Source organism: Amia ocellicauda, chromosome 3 (genome assembly GCF_036373705.1).
Source record: "Amia ocellicauda isolate fAmiCal2 chromosome 3, fAmiCal2.hap1, whole genome shotgun sequence".
Taxonomy (NCBI): Eukaryota; Metazoa; Chordata; class Actinopteri; order Amiiformes; family Amiidae; genus Amia; species Amia ocellicauda.
The window spans coordinates 8,117,084-8,138,354 of record NC_089852.1 but is presented as its reverse complement, the minus strand read 5'-3'; the positions used below and the strand labels follow the sequence as shown (position 1 = coordinate 8,138,354).

At 35.6% G+C, this 21,271-nt stretch overlaps 1 protein-coding gene across 1 annotated transcript in view; it reads left to right on the top strand.

Moving 5' to 3' along the window:
• frmd4ba (FERM domain containing 4Ba) overlaps positions 1–21,271 on the top strand; it is a 51,174-nt gene that overhangs the window by 8,670 nt on the left and 21,233 nt on the right. The window contains exons 2-5 of the mRNA XM_066698031.1: positions 16,341–16,406; positions 16,825–16,919; positions 17,700–17,792; positions 18,365–18,449. Coding sequence (XP_066554128.1) covers positions 16,341–16,406; positions 16,825–16,919; positions 17,700–17,792; positions 18,365–18,449 — 339 coding nt within the window. The remainder of the gene's footprint in view (positions 1–16,340; positions 16,407–16,824; positions 16,920–17,699; positions 17,793–18,364; positions 18,450–21,271) is intronic.

Genomic DNA, 21,271 nt, shown 5'->3' with positions numbered 1-21,271 from the left:
TTGGCTATCAAAACCATTATTAGATTGAACAATCTACATTGTACAGCATAGTTTGTTTATTGTATTGTTTCTAATAAATAATTTAAGTTGCCTTCATTTATAGTGTAGTAATGACAAAATTAAAATCTTCATAGGTTTTTTTTTAAATAATGTATAGGACTCACTGATCTCTGTGTGCTGTACTGGCCAAAGGAGAAAAGTTCAAACCTAACTTAAATTCAGAGACAATGGCTGGTGGCTTTGAAGCTTACCCAAGGCTCAGACACTGTAGCATTAAGAGTTACTAAAATATACTTCTTAAAATTGCACTTGTGACTTAGAGTTGATAAGCAGTTTAGCATTATAGATTCTAGTGATGGATATATGGTATAGAAACCTTAAGTTATAATCAGAGTAAATGTTATGAGAGTCCAACACCCTGTCGGCCTTGCTGTGCAGCTTGGAAAGTGGAATTTGCAGCTTCCAATCTCTTTAAATAAAACTGCCCACTAAACACGTATCTTTCTTTGCAGAACTCTGAGGTCCATGTTTTGTATACAAAAGCAAGTCAAAGTGCTCAGATTTTCCCAAGGAAAAAAAAATGAAACAAAGTGTAAATGCCCAAAACTTAAATTGTCTGGAGACTTGGCTTTCAAGGGCATGTACTGTGCAACTGAAATGTGTATACTTTTTGAAGTGCCAAGCATAGTGGGATGTCTTCTCCAGTGAGGTTCTTGAATAAAAGACACAAAATATTTGTTACAGTCCACAGCCTTCCAGGAGCTTAAGCATGGTTCCAGATGTAGCAGAAGCCCTCAGTTTAAATCCCAGTCCTAACAGACATTTCAAAGGGGATGCAGTGGCACATCAGAATTCAGGCTCATTTATGTACCAAAAAAAATAAGTCGTCATACCCCCATGCCTACATCAAAGCTTGACAAAAGAGTTTTCGCAGTGTAGCTGGGGAGATACAGAGCTCTCCTTTTCTCTTTATATATTTAGTGTTTTATCGCAGGACCCCACCAGCGATGGCTTGTGACTACATGTCAGGGTTTGTAGACCACCATTTGCTACACTTTCAGAGTCTACCTCCTATTTTGAAGGTTCAGTAAAAACAAAGAGGAAACATTGGAACACACAATCTGTATCCTCTGCTACTGTTTCATTATTTCACATTTTTAACAGTAACTCACATTGCAGTACAGTCATAGAGAGAATATGGAGACAAAGGAAACAGGAAGGCAAGTTAAGATGAAAGGAGATTAGTCACTTAGGAGTGACATGTTGTATTTTAAAATGCTCAGGGCTCCATTTGTTACCGGCAGCATGGTGTCGTACACCAAAGACAGTCACCAGTCTTTTTAAGCATATCTTTGTACACTTCTGTTCATTTCTTACTGTTTTATGTATTCATCTACAGTGGAATAAGTCTAAATGTGGTGCCAAAGCCAAACAAAAACACCCTATTTTAGTGGACTCTAGTTAGGATTTCCTGCTCTGAAGAAGCCTTGTTAGCAGTGTCTAGTTCTTTGTTTTTAGAATTATTAATTCTATTCAAACTGATTTGCTTTAAGTCTGTATTATTATAGCATGTACTATATAAACCACATTAACAGGCACAGAGCATGCCAAAATACTGACTAGAAATAATTAATTGTTTACAATAGTGAAGGGTTTTAGTTTACTTTAGTTTTTTTTATTTTCATTAACTAGGCATGAACTTGTAATATGACTTTCAAAATTATCCAGCTAACCATATTTGTCCACATCATGCTAAAATAGCCCAAAATGTCCAAGTTAGAAAATGTTCCATTTACAGTAATACACTATATCAAAGTGGAATCGCAGCTATGAAGAGAATTGGAATAAATACCCAGTGCGGCCACTGCCCTTTTTACATTGCAGGCCTGTCGACGGGCAACAGGAGGCACGTGTCCTCACAGCGGCTTCCCAGTCATGTCAGAAACACATATGGTGTCAAACTTTTTATCGTGGTGCCAATAAATGCAATGTTTTTCTCTCTTTGGAACTGTCATTACACTGTGAACTAGCCTTGACACAAAGACAAGTGAATCTGACAGCTTGACAGCTTAGTGGGCATGTGCCGCATACAGCCTTTGTAAATAACATCTTAGAATAAACAGTATTAGCATTTTATACGAAAAGCAAATGTCAGGTGTATATAAGTCATTTTATTTTTGGTGATTCAGAAGGTATAAGAAATAAAACTTGACTGTGGAATGATTTTTATTTTTTTCATCCTAGCTCAAAATAGGAACAAGTTCAGAATGGAGTTTCTGTCAAAATAACTATTAATAGAAATAAGATCACTGATATCTTTGTATTAATTATAGCACCATGGTAAATATGTCTGGTGTTTGTTAAATTAATTTGAGTTTTAAGAATTGATATCTGGACAAGCAGAATATGTCATGAATTACTGTAAATAATGTATTGGGGAAAGGGTTAGCAAACAGCAGTGGTGTTGTCAGTACAGCTGTTTCTGAGAATTTAAAATGTTTTGTTTTGCACTGGTGCAAGAGAGGCTATTTTTTACAATTCATTGCCATTTATACATATTTGAAAAGCTTTTATCTCTGGGAAAGCAAATGGTGTGCTTCTTATTATCAGGCTTAATCCAACGTTGTAAATTCTCTTGAATTTCTGTACAGTGCTCAGCACTAAAAAATAAATCCTGTTTGAAAGATTTTTTAAATACAATTCTACAAAAGTCTTTATAGAAATAGAAAAAACATCCAAATAAAAAATGTACTTCAATAAACTAATGTATGTGAGGTAGAAGAAATATCAGTTTATTTCTAGTGAAATACTGCCATCCTTACTTCTGTAAAACCAATGGAAATCAATGCAGTGGCAGTCCAAAGTTTACACACACCTGATGTTTGCACATCTGAACTCAACTGTAATCTTTGCAATTTTCTCTAAAACAAATCAATGTTCAGCACTGAAAAAAAAAAGTGTAGTTTGAGTAAGAATACACAGAATATCATTGGTTCAAATGAAGGGTGTGAATACGTTTAGATAATTAAATGTATTGAGCATTCCCTGAATATTAGTAGTGCTCACAGGATACATGTACTATGGTTTGAAAGTCTTCAGGAGTAATTGTGTTTATGTGAGGGTTGTGGTATGTATCCATTCTCCATACAAAGTAAAAATACAATCACTGAGCGATGGGATCTTTTTTTTTTTTTTCTAAGTTCTTCATGGGAGAAAGTGATTTGATCATTTATTTCGGAAACTTTCAGTAAATGGTTATCAAGACTCAGGAAATATTTTCTCCAGTGGTAAAAACATTTAGCAGCTTGGCGGCTGTTGGGATGTACTCATACATTTTGTTCTTGCTAGGAGCCAACTTTCCAGGCCTACTTGTTTCTTTGTTGTCTCTTCTCTAGAATATAGGAGTTTACTAGAGTATAGGAAGCCTGAGTAGGTAAGAAATTATATAAAGTAGGCCTAATTAACATTACATCGGCTATACTGCTGCAGGCAAGAAAAGGCCACCATGATTTAAAATTTTAAGTATTTATACACTATATTAATACACGTGTTGGACATAACACAGATAACAAAAGACAGCTGTTCCCAATGTGCTTAATAGGATGCAGACGCACCCGGGATTTCATCCTTTTGCTAGATAATTTCAGTAATGCTGTACCGTTCTTTCCACGGTGCAGTTTCTAATGCTGCAAGAGAAGTAGGTCTCTGCTGTCTCTTCCTGACAGGTCATTCCAGAGGTGTTCTATGCATTGGGGTTTGGGACTGTAAGCATTTTTCTGTGTTTTTCTTTCTAATTAGTGTTACAGTTCTGGTGTAGAATCCATTATCAGCAGATGGTGGCTTTTCCATAACTTTTACTACTACATAATATAATCTTAATGGTAAGTTCATTATTCTAAAATGTATAGGTAATATAAATTCTTAGTATTATGAGTGTGTTTGAACCCATTGGAAAAATTGTTTATGTACCCACAGGGTGCCTCTTGAGTATTTAGCTCAAAAAGTTGTGCGAGGGTGAGTTTTTGACCATGTTGTATAGATTTTTCATGGAGGTAAAACCACAAGACCAATGGACAAATGAAAGTTGATGGTTCTCTTTCTTTCGTGAAAGGTAATGGACAGGTGTCAGAGCAGTTGAACTCCTTTCAGGACTAACGGTTGCAGGGTGACATTGAAGCCTAGCAGGTTCTAAGAAGCATATTGTAGAAGGCTGCAAAACAGGAAGAGCAAGAAACCCCTCTCAGGCTATAGCTGCTGCCTCATTGAATAAACAACTTGCCGTTTTCCTCTTCAGTTGTGGCAGAAAAGGACTGCACGCTCTCTGCAGTGGGCTTTCTCCTCCCAGGATGCTCTTCCCAGTTGAGCACAAAGATTGGGGTGGGGTGGAGAGATGACATTTACATTATGAGATTATATAAACAGTAGCAAGATGTACCTTGGAATTGCAATTTCGTAGAAGGGATTATGTAATAAAGCGTAGGTATAAAGTTACTGTTTGCATTCTGACACTTAACACATGTTAGTTTGGATAAAGTGTGCTGTACACGTGGTCATGCCAAGGGGTGACTTGTGACATATGATAACACTTTTGACATTTCTGACTTAAAAAGCTGTCAGGTGTGTAATTTTGTTTGTGCCTGTGAACAGCTTTTATCTCCAGTGTATTTTATTATTATTAGATTCTCCTTTAACAGTGAATGAACTGGGGACTGCTGGTGGCACAATCTGCAGTCTTTGGCAATGTATTCTGCATGCTCCTGTGTGTATTCATATTTAATTCCATTAACATGTGCATTATGGTCAAGCTGGGTTTTGAGCCTCGATTCATACAGTGCTTTTATAATTACCATATTCCCCAGCGTGTTGACAATTGTTTTTTTAATATTGTATATTTGATGTTTCTGATACGAGTTACTTCCCGATATCAGATGCCTTACTGGTTCTCACAGGTCCCCTTTGTTTGAATGTTATGGTAAAGAAGCATTGTATTGCTGCATTTGTGTTCTGTATTAATATATATATATATATATATATATATATATATATATATATATATATATATATATAATGTACCATACTGTAAATGCTAGCCTATTGCTTTGAAATGGATCATATCAACCAGATATTGATACTGAACCATTGAATATATCTAACTGGTCCATATTGGTTCCTGGGTTTCTTTCTGCTGTATTCACTTCATTCCTCAGTGATCCAGGTTGTTAGTAATGTGTGTGCTTTCCAGAAGAAGCCACATGTTTCTGAACAATGTAAAGGATTGCCACTGGGATACAAGCTCTGTGTGTGACCTTGGGTCTGCAGCGAGCAAATCTAATGTAGTTTCAAACTCCCATGTCCCCCAGGTGCCTTTAAACCTTTAACAAAATTGGGTTAGTGTTGAACAGCACTATAGATTTAGTTTGCTGTAGCTGGTGGGTGTGTGTGCTTTTTAAAACTCCATTATGTAAATAATTTTTTCCTATTTTTGTTTGTTTGTTTCAGTTAGTTTTTAGAATTAGATTTTTTTTGCGTGTAAATAAATTCTCTCAGAAATGTATGAGAGTGACCTGCTGGTCTCTGGCACAGCTGCTCTAGTCAACATTGTTAATATTCAAACAGCTTAAATTAATAGATTATGTGTCTCTGTACTGGAGTAAGGGGGGAGCAGGCATGTCTTTCATAACTGAGTTAAGGCCTACATTCCTTCTTTCAAGCAATTTATAGGAGCAATAAAAAGAAATGTTTTCTCTCCCGTATCTCCTGGTATGAAGTCTTACATCAGATAAAAAATTCTAACATGCATTTGAGTATTTTGTTTAGGGGTGAATTACAATAATCAGCATAACATCATCTGCAATATGCCTAGCACTATATTCAAAAAGGACTGACACCAGATTTGGGTGGTTGAAGTTTCTGGACTCAGGCCAGCTGGTGTAAAACTGCGGTGACTGAAAAGGGAGAGTTGAGATCTGACTAATCCTGAAAGACAGTCATCATAAGAACTTTACAAAGAGGAGAGGAGGGTTCTCTTAGAGTGTCGAGCTCATTAGGAGTACGGGTGAAGGTAGGAACACTGATATGGTTTCTTTAAGAGGAATTTTTGATAAATAGTTGTACCAGTTTAGACACATTTGGCACTAAATAAATAAATAAATGTAAGGATCATATAGGGTTATATTTGACATCCCCCTGTAACCTAGGGGTGCATTTCTTCTCAGCTACTTAAGACGCATCGAGATGTGGATGGAGAATAGCTTCAAATGTTGGGATTTTGGCTTTGTTAGGGCTATCATTGGGGAAGTTATCCTACTGGTGAAATAAAGCAATGTAGAATAAGTGTTGGCAACTGACTCCCAGTTTATTTTATTTTGATTTTTTAATTGTTAAACAAATGTATGGTTATCCCTGTATTAACTGTCTATTTGGATGTTTAACTTACAAAATTAAACATAAACTAATAATACAAACATTTTTTTTTTTTTGTTATTAGTTTGTGATGTTATATAAAGTTAATCTCTGTGTTGTAGTGTTTTTACTTTCTTAAATATAGGAGTGTATTTATTTATCCCAGAACTGCTTTGTTTGATGCATATCACATTGTTTTAGTCATTTCCAACCCTGTTTCAGAGGGGATTTTTTTTTTCATTCCTTTTTCTGCTCTGACTCCAATGGGGATGTTTAGCGGAAAAAAGTACAAGACAGTGATGTACTGAGCAGTTATTTGTCTCCATCCTATTTTTATATGCACAGATCTGGTACAGGTATTTCCAAACCAGGTTTCATTCTTAGTTAGTAAGACATATTTAGAGTATTTAGAAGTGAAACTCTGGAAAAACAAAACTTTTTTTAATAGCAGTTGTCATTTGATGGCTCTTGCAGGGAACACACTTTAATCCAACAATACTCAAATGCCAGATAGTCAGCTGGAAAACAGGCTTTTGATACTAAATAAACAAAAACATCCAATGAATGGTTATGAAGGGATTTGTAATTTACCCCACCTCTCCTGTCATGTTTTGCAATTGCTTTCGCCTCCTTCTCCACAGATTACAGACTACCCCCCCACCACAGATTGCCGCTGGGAAGCCACTGCAATGATTCTGGGCTTTGGCAAGGTATTTCTGGGTAGTGGGGCCTGTATGGGTGAGGTCAAAGGTCAAAATAATGCAATGGAATATTTGTTTATATCAATAAATCATATAAGTCTGGCGTTTCATCAAAATACAATAATGCTAAAATGACACAGTAGCCACAATGAAGGGAAGCCACAATATGGATCATATGGCTGCTAAATAAATCATTGAACATAAATCTTTAAAAATTACACAACTTTGTGATTTGTTCTAACATACAGGAATAGCTTTTCTATTATTCATTTGAAAGATTTCAAAACAAAATCAGTCTAAAAAGCGATGCATGTATAACAAATTTTGAATGTACTGCTTTTTACATCTGTTCTGATGGTGGGAGTTAGAAACGCCCCTTCGGACCTTCCACCATACTGTCACGCACACATCAACACGCAAACTTCCACAGAGGCAGATTAGTATACAGTAGCCTGTACTTTTACCAGTTTGTGCGAGAAGAGTAGATGTGGTGGATCTAAGTAAGTCCTGTTTGCTAGCTTGGCATCCCTGGATCTAAAATGCTGAGATTGTGCTTTATTGTACGTAAGTCCATTACTTTGTACAATAGCTAATCTGCTTTCAGTGCGGCTTTCTACACATATTGATTTAACTGTCTAACTAAAGCTAGGACTAATATTGATTTTTGTCTTTAGGATATCTGGCGAAATGTGAAGTCTTTCTGTGACACGGAATATTTTAATTATGATAATTGCTGAACTTCTTGTTCTCAGTTGAATTAAGTTATTGTCAGTGGAATCATTTTTATGTTCTTGTTAATCAACCGCATTTTAGAAGCTGATTAAAACATATATCCAGTGCACCAAGTATCATTATTATCCCAGTGCAAATTAACTAAAACAGGTGTGTGCCAAGGGGTTGGGTAACCATAGGTACAGAAGTAGCTACAGTCAAATTATTAAAAGTACTAAAATACATACGTAATCAGGAGCACAAGGGAGCATATCAGTTCAATCAGATGATGGATAAAAGTGCGGAGATGTGCAGGAGATCTTGGCTGTAGTATTACAGGTATAGTCAGGTATATGGCACCAAGGCCATACAGCACAGTCCCTGACCACCACCTGGCATTTGCTAACGACACAAGGAAGGTCATTCCACAACTTAGCGAGGGTGGAGAAGGAGTGGGATCTGGAGGAAGGCGAGTGGAGAGCGGGTACAGCAAGTCTTCTGGCGCAGCAGAGGGGAAGATAATTAATATTGTCAACAAATTACTATTACTACTTCTTCTCTAGATTCATGTGGAATAGTTCAGTATTTCAGATTCTGTTATGAAGTTATTTTCTTATTGAAATCTGGAGAATGACAGGGGAAATATTGCTCTCTGCTGCTCATTCATATACGCTTTCAATTATTAATAACTTTTGGAAAAGCCCTGCAGTGCTTGGATTCACAATTCAATTTTGTTTTCAGTCTCGTCTTTTACAGGTAAAGGCGTGTATACAAAACGACCATAGAGAAGAGGCCGTTTGGCCCAGAGATATTTGAAAAGGTTTGATCTCCCTAAACCTCATGTTGTTAGAAATGTCTTCTATCATCTCAGTGAATTATATAAAATAGTTTGGTTTTGTAACTAATGCTTAATAATGCTCTGCTCTCTTCAGAAAATATGTGTTCGGTGTTCTTCTGTCCTTTCATGAAAGGCTGGTAGAGTAGATTTCAGAGTAAAAGGATTTGTGATATTCCTCCTCCACAATCATACTTTTCTATTCACTGTAAGACGCATCCTCTAGGACTATTATATCAATTTATTTTAGTTTTATATTGTTTTTCTGTGTTCCTTTCAGAGTATAGACTAATTTAAAATCATAGTGAGAAACAACAGGATATTGATTCCAGATGATGTGCTGCCTAACTATTTATAAGACCTCCCTTTTTGCTGTAGTTTGCCAATAGATTAACTTTTTTTTTTAAATGTGGCTTTTATATCAGAAATTCTGCCTTTGAAATTATTTTTTTGCTGTACTCTTTGCTTTTCCTTATCTGTCCAAATGTAATTTGTAAAAACAAATAAAATGGACTATACAATCCAGAATATAGAACATATATTGCTTTAGTTCCCGCTTGTAGATTATTTTTACAGTGCTATGCAGTTAGTATGAAATGGGCATTGGAAATATAACATTTCCATTTTTTTTTCTTAGTGCTACACTATATTTATGATGTTTGTATGTGACCCTAGAACTCACTAAGTGAGCTTACCAACAAAGCTCTTAAGAAGCACCTCAGTAATCCTGACAAATACCGCAGCCTGTGCCAAGTCTGTCAGCAGGTGGTTTGTTTAATTTGTCTTAGCTGTGTTATAGTTTTGATTAATGCACAACTGATCACATCATGTAAAGTTAATAGTTTTCATCATAGAACAGTCATTTTGAAATGCACTATAATACTGTGAGAAACTGGAAAGCTTAAGGCATGCATGTTTTTAACATAAGGAAGCAGGTTCAGCCTCTCACTTGCAGAGAAGCATTATTTACTCATAAATCATAAATGTGATGTGTTGCCACTTGGAGCCAAGTTAACATACCGTAATAAGTAACTATTGGCCTTTTATTCATTATATTTTACTGTAATTTACTTTTCCAGAACAGTTAATGTGGATGTAGTGTCCCATTAGTCATCGAACAGCACACTAAAGCCACAGACCTTCTCCTAATTATAGCTTTTATAGTTTTATAGTGGAAGAAGAAGGGTGGAGATTCATAGCTTACTATGTAAAGTACAGCTCTCATAAGGACAAAAACAAATCACCCTGCAAAGACCTCAGCTTTCAAAAGCAAAGTCCAATCAGAACAGTGAACAAACAGAACTGAAATTAATTCATAGAAATAAAATATATTCTGAAGCAAAGAGTGTTATGACAACTTTAGTATTTTTGCAATCCCATTTCGTATATTCACTGTGTTGCATGTAAAATAAATCGAGGATGCTGCAATTAAAATGCACAGGGTCCTTTCTGAGGTGTCAGCAGTCATACAGCACATCGATGAAATGATTTGGATTTTGTCTGCAGAAAGCTCTGACTGGAGGGAAAGGCACACGAACAATCTGCTTTGAGGTAGTTTCTCTGTGAGAGAAGGCTCTGCCTATATGTGGAGAGTTGGCAGGAAATTGAGAAATTGGGAAGAATTAAATATGAGGAGCCAGCGAGATTATAGCAGCAGAAGCAGTAGGAGCAGCAGCCGCAGCAGCAGCAGTGAACACAGGGCTTGACAGAGATTTGTGGCCAGGGAGCACTGGAGCTCCAATCGGAGTTGTGACTGCAAAGGGCTGAAGCACAGCAGCTCTTGGCCAGCCTTCCGGCACACTTTTTGAGGGTATGTCTTGGATGTGGCCCAGGAAGCAAGCTGAAAGAGGAGTTTGTTTAAAAGTCTGACCCTGGCTCCTTACACCACCCTGCCCTTCGCTTATAAGCGAGACGCTGCTGCTGAAATTACATCAGCTCTGAAAGGAGGCACCAGGTTGTTGTTTTTTACTCCACAAATACGGTGGAGGGATAAGAAGAAAAGTGATGGCTTCGGGTTTTATGTGTGGAGTCGAAGATTTTTTGATCAGTGGGAGCCAGTTTGTATGGGACCTAACGATCACAACTCTGAGGAAATGGTACACAGAGAGAGTGAGACGCTGCCAGCAGCTGGTGAGGACGTGGTGCGGGCTGGGGGAGGTTTATCAGGTAGAACAACCATCAAAGAATTCTTTTTTTTTTTTTTTTCAATTGGGAATTGTGTCTTCAAGCCAACAATCTGATTCTGATAAAGATGCTAGTGTACCATAAAGTCTATTTGCTATTTAACATATTATAACATCACAGAAAATAACTGATCTACAACACCAATACAAACAATAATAAAAATAAAAATAAAAAAATATAGCAGAATTTCTGAACATTGAATATTTGAAAACTGCTGGTCTTTTCTGTGATGAGCACTCCAGGCGATGACTGCAGCAATGCTGTTCACATGCCAACTAGAAAACGGTAAAAGGAATGTATGGAATTTTTACACGGCTCTTTAAATCCACAACTGAAGTAAACTTTAATACACCAGAAAGTTTTTGTGCATTTGAAGAACTTGAATTGTCTGAATGTGTACATATTTTCTTCTTTCTCCTTGTTTCATATTATGTCTTGTGTGTTTTTGGCATGTTATGGGCTGCATATAATGAGATTGTTGTTTTCTGTAAGGGCTATTCCAGCAACATGTCTGCTGTGAAGCAACCTCTTTGCAAACTGTCAGAAAATTAGGTGGATAGGTGGGGCATAGACATTGACTGCTTCACTATTGGGTGTCGGAGAACTACTTTACCTCCCCACATCTCGGTCTCACAAGTAGGTTAGAGAAATTTTCAGTAAGATATATTAAATAATTGGTTAGCTTAGTAAAGAACAATCACATCTATGATTGGAAATGTAATATTTGCATTCTGTCAGCTGGTCCTTAATTTCTTCACCCGTGGATTAGCATTTATTACTGTAGGCAACACACTGATAAACTGTGCAGTTTATTAAAGCTGGAGTATTAAATAACACCAAAATATGCCAGTCAGTGAGTGACATACAGTTATTTAAAATGAATAGAAGAGCTATATGTAACTGGAAACACAATAACATGCTATCTTATGGTAAAAGGAACCATGTGTGCACCTGTCTAGTTCTGTGGTCCTATTATAACAAGCAGTGCCTTGCCCTGGCTGCATCTGGGTATTCTTCAGGGATCTGATGGGCTATAGATGCTTTAATTATATTACTCAAGCATATAAAAACATGCTTTGCAGAGCTGTTTTGTTATTGTTTTGTCGTATTGGGTTCTCTGTTTTAGGATTTGCCCATTAGGGAAAAGCTATGTAAATGTTGGTGAGGAGTGATATGCATTTGGATTTGTGCATATGGTTTTATGTGGGACCGCTCAGATCACTCAGTTAATACCGTTAAGATATAATGGAATTCATGTCAGATTTTTTTTTTACTGTTTCATAAGAAACATATTCAAATGACACTGATCATACTTAGGAGAACAGAAGCTACTTTGACTGGAAAATAATAATAACACATTCCAGGCTTCTTGCACTCAGGACAGGGTGTTTTCTTCTTAATCTTATAAAACTCTTGGAACAGAAGGCAGTCTGTGACACATGGAACTCATTAGTAAGCTGTTTGAGCCGCCTTTTGATCTGAGCTCTTGTTTAGTTTGAAACCAAGCATGGAAATTGGGCTCTGTCTGAAACTTTTACAGAGACCACTGGGATGCCTGAAGTTGATGCATATTTTTTCACAGTACACTACTATTGTCATAAGCTGTCTGTTAATATTTGCATGGACTCATTTGCCTGGTCCAGTGCAGTCTTCGATTCTCACTAATCACTACGAAACACATTTTACTGATAACATTGATCTTTATGTATAATCTGTCCAAAAGAACCCATGATAATAAAAATAAAAAACTAAAGATCTTTTAGACATTTTCATTTATACAAAATATATCTTAAACAGTGTTTTATTTAAATAACACCTGGTTTGATTGTGCTAATGTGAAACACATTTGTTTATCATATTTTCCAAGCTGGGTATGTAGAATCTAGGTTAACATTAATATTTAATAACTTAACATTAGTATTATCAAGGCTAACAATTTAAAAACTTAATAATTGATTTAACTGCTACATACTTTTCATAATGTAAAAAACAGGTTGGTGGGCCCCACCAAATATAATAGTAAACAGAGCTCAAGTTTTAAATATTTTATTAAATAATAATCCCACAGGAAATAGTATTTCTTCTTATGACATCAAATTTAGCTTTGTCTGTACCCAGACATAACAGACATTTACAGAGCATTAAGTGGTCTTTTGCAAATTGGTCACAATAAAAAGATCCCAGGTGTGTGAGGATACATTTTATTTTCATTGCTTGTTGTCTTCTTTTATTTTGTTTAAACTGTAAATTTTTCAAGGATATTAAGCATGTTTTGTACTGCAGGCAAAAATCTGAAGAAACAATTAATCTATTAGTAGATAGTTATTAAAGATTATATGAAGGGAATGTTTAAAATCGAACCTGTAGCCAGTGGTTACAAAGGAATGTATGCCTTGAAGGTCAGAGTTTTAATCAACTGATCATTATTGACCAGAGAGGTTAAGCTTAACGAGACCTGGTGCCAGTCTGTGGTGTTGGTGACATGGAAGGGGGCTCTGTACCCCTAGGTCACAATTCAACCAGCATGGTGTTAATAGAGGCTACTTTTGAAGTGCCTGCCCTTTAAGCAAAGGCCTTCAACCAATGACCTATCTGTTTCACAGATATTAAAGATCACATGGCACTTTTTCACAAAAATGAGAGTGTCAACCTCTATTTTCTGATCAAATTGCAGCTAAGGTAAAGAAAAAAGTCCACCACTGATATGTAAGGTCAATAAAAACACTTACACAATTTAATCATTAATCTAAATGCATTTTAATGTCTTAAGATGCCACTCTTGTAAGTAAAACTAATTTGCTTTAAAACACTTAAGAAGGATAAATTGTTTTGTCTGAATGTGCATTCTCAGTGTTGTCTCTTTGTTGTTTGTCTTTCTATACATTTTGTTGAACAATGTCCTTTTTATGTATCAGTGTAGTGAGTAACAACATAAACCTCAAACTGAAGAACATATGCAATGTGAAAGATATGCATGGCGTAGTAAATGGCAGAGAATAAGTCTTTCCAACACCTGTGATGGCATAGAAAGTAAATTTATAGGTTAGGGGACTACTTAGCAAGGTAATAGGAGTTGTTTTAAAATATAATTAAACCTTGTGTCGTGCAGGGCATAGAAAAGTTTAAAGTGTAAAGTAACCTGTGATGGTACTTAACTTAAAAGTGTTTTTAAGTGAGTTTAAGTATGTTTAAGTGCCATGACGACCTTGTGGCAGTTACTGTATGTGATAGGGGTGGTTGGTGTTGACCTAGTCAAAGGGCTTGCCTCACAGTGGCAAATCATTGCAAATGTAGAAGAGCAGAATCTGAATAGCAATTCCGAAAACTTGGTAAACGGTTGCCACATGTGGAAAATATTATCATTGAATGAGGGTTATCCATAGGTTCAAGAGGTAGCATAACGTGCCTTTGGAGATGCTTAAGATAACAGTGAATGATGAGCAAACCGGAACCTTGAGACAGCTCTTAATCTTAAAAGTTAATCTGTTTCATTTCCTAGAGGTCCTGTTTTCTTAAAGGTTACAGATCGCAAATTCCAATACATGTGTGGCCAAAGACAATTGCACAAACTGGAGCATATTTCACACTGTCCTTTTATGTTTTTATAAATGTATGTAAAATTGTGTAAACACTGATATCTATTATTTTGTATTAATTGTATTAAATGTAAAGCCTATATATAAATAATAACTCGGGTACTGTTTTGTCAGACTTGTTGCCTTTCTGAGGCATATTGTAGAGAAGTTTAAATGTGAGGAATGAAAACAAAAAATGTTACTATTATAGCATATTCTAAACATCTTGTTATGTATTTATGATTATGTAACCTAATTTGCTTGCAACAATGAAGTGTTGATGACTATAAACCGTATCACCCATTGGGCAACCCCAAAATCTCTTTAGGGGTTACTATAGTGACTAATCCCTTCTTAGACAATGGATCTTATGTCATTAACGAGTACCAATAATTCTCTCTATTAAGGCAGATTAAATGTAAAGCAGTGGTTATGTTTGTGTGCAGTTTCCCCAAAGCTACTTCTGGTTTTCTTTTGTATAGAAGGAAATCTAAAACGTTTTTCAAATTATACTGATACAAAAAGCTTGGCCATAGGTGTATGCTCCTGGTGTAGTATTGCGTGCTAAGTGCAGGTTGCACATCAATCAATAATATATGTTTTAGAATTTCAGCTTTTTCCAACAATCAAGCAGAATGAATGGGGGAAATTTCATTGTTTGAAACTCCCTTAACTGAATTGTGAATGGTGATCCAGTGTAGTTGAACTAAACATTTATGTTTTATTCAGTGCAGGGTTATTGTAGTGTGTTGCTTGTATTTAATCACACATATAACTTTGTTGCCATGCACAACTGAAGGTGCTGTCACACAGCTGATTCATTATTAATAAACTGAATGAAATATGCACTACTGTTACATTCAAACGAATATCAGTTTAGGCTATTCAGGGTTTCATTTTGCTAATAAAACTGAATTATAGTTTACAGCTATAATTGTTTATTTCAGTGCATCATAACGTGGCATGCTGTTTTATCATAGGACCATGAACTTTGCTCATGGTTTTCACCACAAGGAAAAAATAGCAAAACAAACTATAGTAAACTATTATTACATCTCGATTATGGTGAAGGAACAATGTGTCTCAGGAAATTGTTGTTCACACAACCATAGACATTTTTATTATATGGTACATTTCTTGTTGGTCTTTCATAAGTAAATGTTTTTTATGTAAGTAAAGCCAAACCACTTGGCACTCATATGATATTTAATGTTTTCCTTAAAATCGCAAAAATAAAAATGCTAAACCTACCCAAATTCCTGAGGAGTACCTCATGAATCAACATTAACATTTTGCAGGCCCCATTCAAGAAATGCGATCCTAAATGAAAGGAATGACAATTAGCCTGAAGAGATTTTTTAATGTTAAGTTATTGCTTTTTATGTTTCCTTTTTCATCTATGTACAAACCATTCATCTTATCTTTATACTATACAAAATATATAACACTTTCCTCCTCGGGACATGTATCAGGTTCAATAATCAATAGCTCATTTAGTGTTTTGTGAAAAGACCTCACAGATGTGCCCTTGTGGGTGTTGATTACTGTGTAAGGCCAGGTGTCTTCCTCTCCCAGGCAAAGCTCTTTAATTAATTTGTTTTAATGATTGCTATAGAGAACAAACAGACAACAATGTCAAAAAACACAAAACAAACACCTGTAAAAGTGCTAACTGTACCAGATGTTACTGTCAATACATTTATATCTGAGGATTAAGAATCAATTGTATTAATCTGTAAACTCTGTTAATGATTTCTCCAGGAAATTAAATAAGCAAATCAATACATTTCAGCCATTTAGTAAGAAATGCAGATGTTTTTTGGTGGTTATTGTTGTTTTAAGGTGCTGGCTGGAGTAATTCAATACAATGAATATTCATGGGGAAGCACAGTGCAGTGCAGTCCTATTGATGTGCTGCTTTTGTGTTTGCAGATGACAGAAGGCAGGCTCTGCCAGGTGCATCTCCTGGATGAGAGGAAACTGGAATTGCTTGTTCAGGTAGGATACCTGTTTTCACATTCATCTGAATATTATTATTTTAATAGCTTTTTTCTAGGGTTTATACATGCAATACTTTGCAGTTACAAACATTAAATGAGATTGCATTGAACAACTTGTCTGTGGAGTGTAGCTGCTTACTTTACATAAGGACTCAAATATCTTTAGGAAACATTTTTATATTAAACTATTGAAGAAAATAAATTCTCCATGAACAAAAATAATGCCAAGTCAAGCTTTAAAAAGCAAATGAAATGTTTTCAAATTCAAAGTCCTCTCTAAGTTTACACGTGCTCCTGATATGTCTCTCTTCACAAGAAGACCACACAATCAATTTAAATGTCAAACAATTAGCATGGAGCTAAGATTCAGTAAACTTGTTTAGCATTTGAATCCCTTTTACATTCCTTTTGTATAGCCCAAGCTTTTGTCACGGGAACTACTGGACTTAGTTTCATCCCATTTTAACCTCAAAGAAAAGGAATACTTTGGAATAACCTTCATTGATGACACGTAAGTAAAATGTTATTTTCAGCTGAGAAGTCAGGGGAAAAATATGATGTATTTAAAGAAACTACTGCAGCTGCTTCTCAGATACCTAAAGTTAGCTTTTATACTGGACTGCCTTTGTCTTATCAGACTGATTATGTAATGCCAGTATAAAGTCTTTGAAAACAGGAAAACCACATAACATTATTTTTACATTATGTAAAAAAACATGGTTGATAATATAATTGGGGACTTGAGTTTGGACCTTCATTCTCTAACCAGTAATTAATTTTAAACACATTTTGTTTTGTAAAGCGTGCACAGAGACCACACCCACAGCTCTGAAAACAGGTTTTAAACCTTTTCTCCAGCAGATATATTTATGCCTGTGTTACTAATGTTACAGAAATTAATAGACAATGTTTTTGTTTCTCTTCATATGGGTGGAGCTTGGGATTACTGTATGTAGCGCTGAAGCTGGTTAGGCCAGACTGCTCCTATTCCTGTACTTAGAACATTATTTTTCCTGCAGTAATATTTTTGGATCTGATTTCTGTATAAAACCTTCCTTTACTCATAAAAAGTGTAATAAAAAGGTGTTCAGGAGGTCTTGTAAAAGGAGTTAACAGATCCATCTAAATCCAAAAAAGTATGTGTTTATTTATTTATGTGTGTTAATAAATAAACAAACATTATTATAAAATGACAGTGCAGAGTTTCTTCTAATATACTGAGTCTCACTGAAAAGGTTTTGCTATCTTTTGACTTAATGAAACAACCTGCATCTTCTCTCGTTTTCTTCAGAGGCCAGTGCAATTGGCTGCAGCTGGACCGCAGAGTGCTAGAGCATGATTTTTCTAAGAAACCAGGCCCTGTTGCCTTGAAATTTCTAGTCAGGTAAGCAGTGTATCAATGAACTAAGTTATCTGTCTACAGTTTGTAGAGATCGCTTTGAGATGACTCAACAGGAACCATTTGTCCCTTTTGGGGGACAATGTGTCTCTAAGATATGTAGAAAACACCCTACAATTAAATGTCTGTATAGAACTGATATAATTCAACAAGGTGTACAGGGGGCAATATATAGTGTAAACTAACAAAATAAATAAAGAATTGTAAATGTTCTTCTTAAAAACATTGTGAAACGTGCAATCCACTTACTGTGTGACTTATGACTTCCAGTAGGGTGCACCAACGAGTCGACAGTGCTCAAGCCTGTGATGGAAATAGCCTTAAAAGCATACATCTGAGCACTTAAGTTTCTTTTTATCAAATTAGAATGCAAACAAATTGTTTTTCATCTTAACGAATAATTATGATAAACTAAATGATAAATTAGTAATGAATTTAATTTTAGTTGAGCCCATGCTGTTGTAACAGATGTGACTTTTCTTTGATGCTGAATTATGCTTTAATTGAGTTTGATTTAAACAAGGAAACAAATGTATTCTGCTTGTTTATTTCTACAGGTTTTACATTGAGAGCATTTCTTTCTTAAAAGAAAATACGACGGTGGAATTATTTTTTCTAAATGCTAAATCTTCCATCTACAATGTAAGTTTTTAATGTGTCTGTATTGTCTTCTAATGTTTTTTGAGTATTATTAAGCTGTACTATTTTTGTTTTCTTACTTAGCAAAACTTAAACATCTCAAAAGTGAACTTTCACATTTAATCCAGAAATCCAAATGTAGGTTTTGACTATTAATTGTAGTTTAATTATAATATAAATACACAAAATAAAAGTATTTTATAATCAATTACTGTATTTATATTTTATGTCAACTTATAATAGGTTGATTATATACCCTACTGTATCTACTTATCACTAAAATACCTGTATTCTTGATGCTAAAATGTTAGTGACTATATCTTTATTGTGGAATGAAATCAACATGATGAATGCTAAAAAGTGGCATAAGATCAAATTGAATTTACTTCAAAATGTAACATCTGTGTTATGTTAATGAAAGACACACTGTTTGATGTTGAAGCGAGAAAGGTAGAAGACATTTTCCTAAAATTAAAAGTGGTTGGCAGACTTCAGAAATTGCCTGAAAACAGCGGGTACTTGCATGGGGTTTGCAAATTAGGAACTGCTTTCCTTGAACGTCTCTGTGCTGCTTATTGTAGTCTGAAGAATTCAAAGATGCGCGTGTTGGTTTTACTCTGGAGCTAAATGTTGAGATAGGATCCGTGGGTCAATCCTGTGAAAGGATTGGCCATTTTTTACACAAACAAGTTGGATATGGGCTGCCGTTGGAAGTTACACTGGAGAAAATATTTTACGGTTTACGAGGTCACATCCAAAAGAAGCATGGAACGCCAAAAAAGCAGTTGGCGGTCCAAGAGTTCTTTTGTACACATGGCATTTAGGGAAGACAGCCGTTAAAAACTAAAGAGCAGTTTTAGTCCAAACACTGGCTGTTCTCCAGCTCTTATTGACTTGAAGGGCATTAACAGTGTGACTGTCTTAAACATTGTAAGAAAGTATCCTGGTACGTGTTATTCTTTTTAATTTAACTGTAACTCCTCACATCGCAATTATTTTGAGATTTCACTAAGCAGCTTTGTTTCTTTGTCTCCAGATGTTTGTTCACTTCCTTATTGCACAATGGCTGCATTGACTCTTTGATAATATTAAATAGTTCCCTAATCCTCAGTAACATTATTTATTGACTTGCACCACAATAAACAATGGGGGGAAATGTATTATTTTCACAGTGTATTAATTTAAATAAAATCTACCCATGTAAATCTGTTTAAAACTTAAGAGCCTTGTGGAATGAAAAGTGAGGGACCTATTGTTTCAGCATAACCTTGCACAATTTGCATGTTATTGACAGTTGAATTCAGTGTTTTTGACACTGAACCCAATTAAACAGAGTAGAATCAAAGGAGAAACTCCTCCCTTCATTTAGCTGTGATGCACGTTGCTGTTTTCCATGCATCACTGCAGACATACCTGGAATACATACATGTAAACCTGGATAACAAATGTAGGACTTAACAGTAGCCATGGGGCATCATTACACTATGTTTCATGAAACTGCTTGGTGCTTGTTTTCTGCATATCTCTTCATTTATTTTCCATTGCTTTTAAAACACCATAAAGTAACTAGCCAAAGAACATAATACAACCTGGCTACATTCCATACTGCCTTTACACAGTCTGATATTTAAATGTGCTATTTATTCAACATTTAGTAAGGATATTATTCCCTCTTTTGATTCATGTTGCCCTGTTGAAAGGTTGTTTTGTTATGGTCACTGTTGTCTTGTTCTATAGTATGCTTAAGTGATTATGTGTAATAATTATTACCATAATCCTTATATTAGAGCAGTGAAGCTATATTAGATCAAGATTAAACTGTGGATTTGGGAATAATATTGTACAGAATAACACAATACCCTGATCTGCATTAATGGTCAATGTCCTCAAACCTGGAAAATGGCTCACGTCAAAGCTCAATATGTAATTGTTTTTTTGTTGTTGTTTTTTTTTATACTGACAGATTCCAGTTGTCTGAAATGTAATGCATAGCAAAATTAAAGCCCTAAAGAATATTAGTTAATTAATATGACCCCATCGCAATCTGGTAGATAATTAATTGGGTTAACCAGATAGCAAGTCACAGTTAAGAACCAGGAAAGATCTTGCCCCTGCTTTTATTAGAAGAAGGTTTAATGTTCTTCTATACATTTACAATTAGAAATATATTGTTAAATTGAAGTAATGAAATAGGTTCCATGCTGACAGAATATCTGTTGGAGTTTGTATTTATTTGTATGCATTGACATGGAAGTTATCCAATCCAAAAAGGATGCAAAGTTACACTACACAAATAATGAATAAATAACTTACTTTCAAGCAGATAGACTAGAAAAAGCATTCTATTTGTTTATCCCATTAGTCCCTAGCAAACATTGGTTACATCTGATTAGTGTTTTTGTCAGATTTGAAACAACATGATCTAGTGTTATGCATTGTATATAGCAGACTTGATCTTCTCTGCTCCATTGATAGTGTATTTAGTTTCTTTAATGAACCCCACAGACTGGATGCAGATGGTGAGGTCAGGGCTGTGTGGTGGCAGTCCACAGGCGTCCATTGAATGACCTAGAAATGTGGCACCCCAGAACAATTCCCTTGTCTGCTACTTAATTAATGGAGTCCTGTCTGTGCTGCCTCAGAGGAACAATTTAGTTAAAAAAAGTTGTTGATACGACTGTACTGCTGTATGCTCTGAACTATTTTCACTATCATACCACACCAGCACTGCAATTAGTGCCGTTGATAAGAGAGAATGTTATATGGGAGTGGGAGAATGAATCGGTCTGTGCGGGTAAACCTGTTCGACTAGCATGTACCAAGTC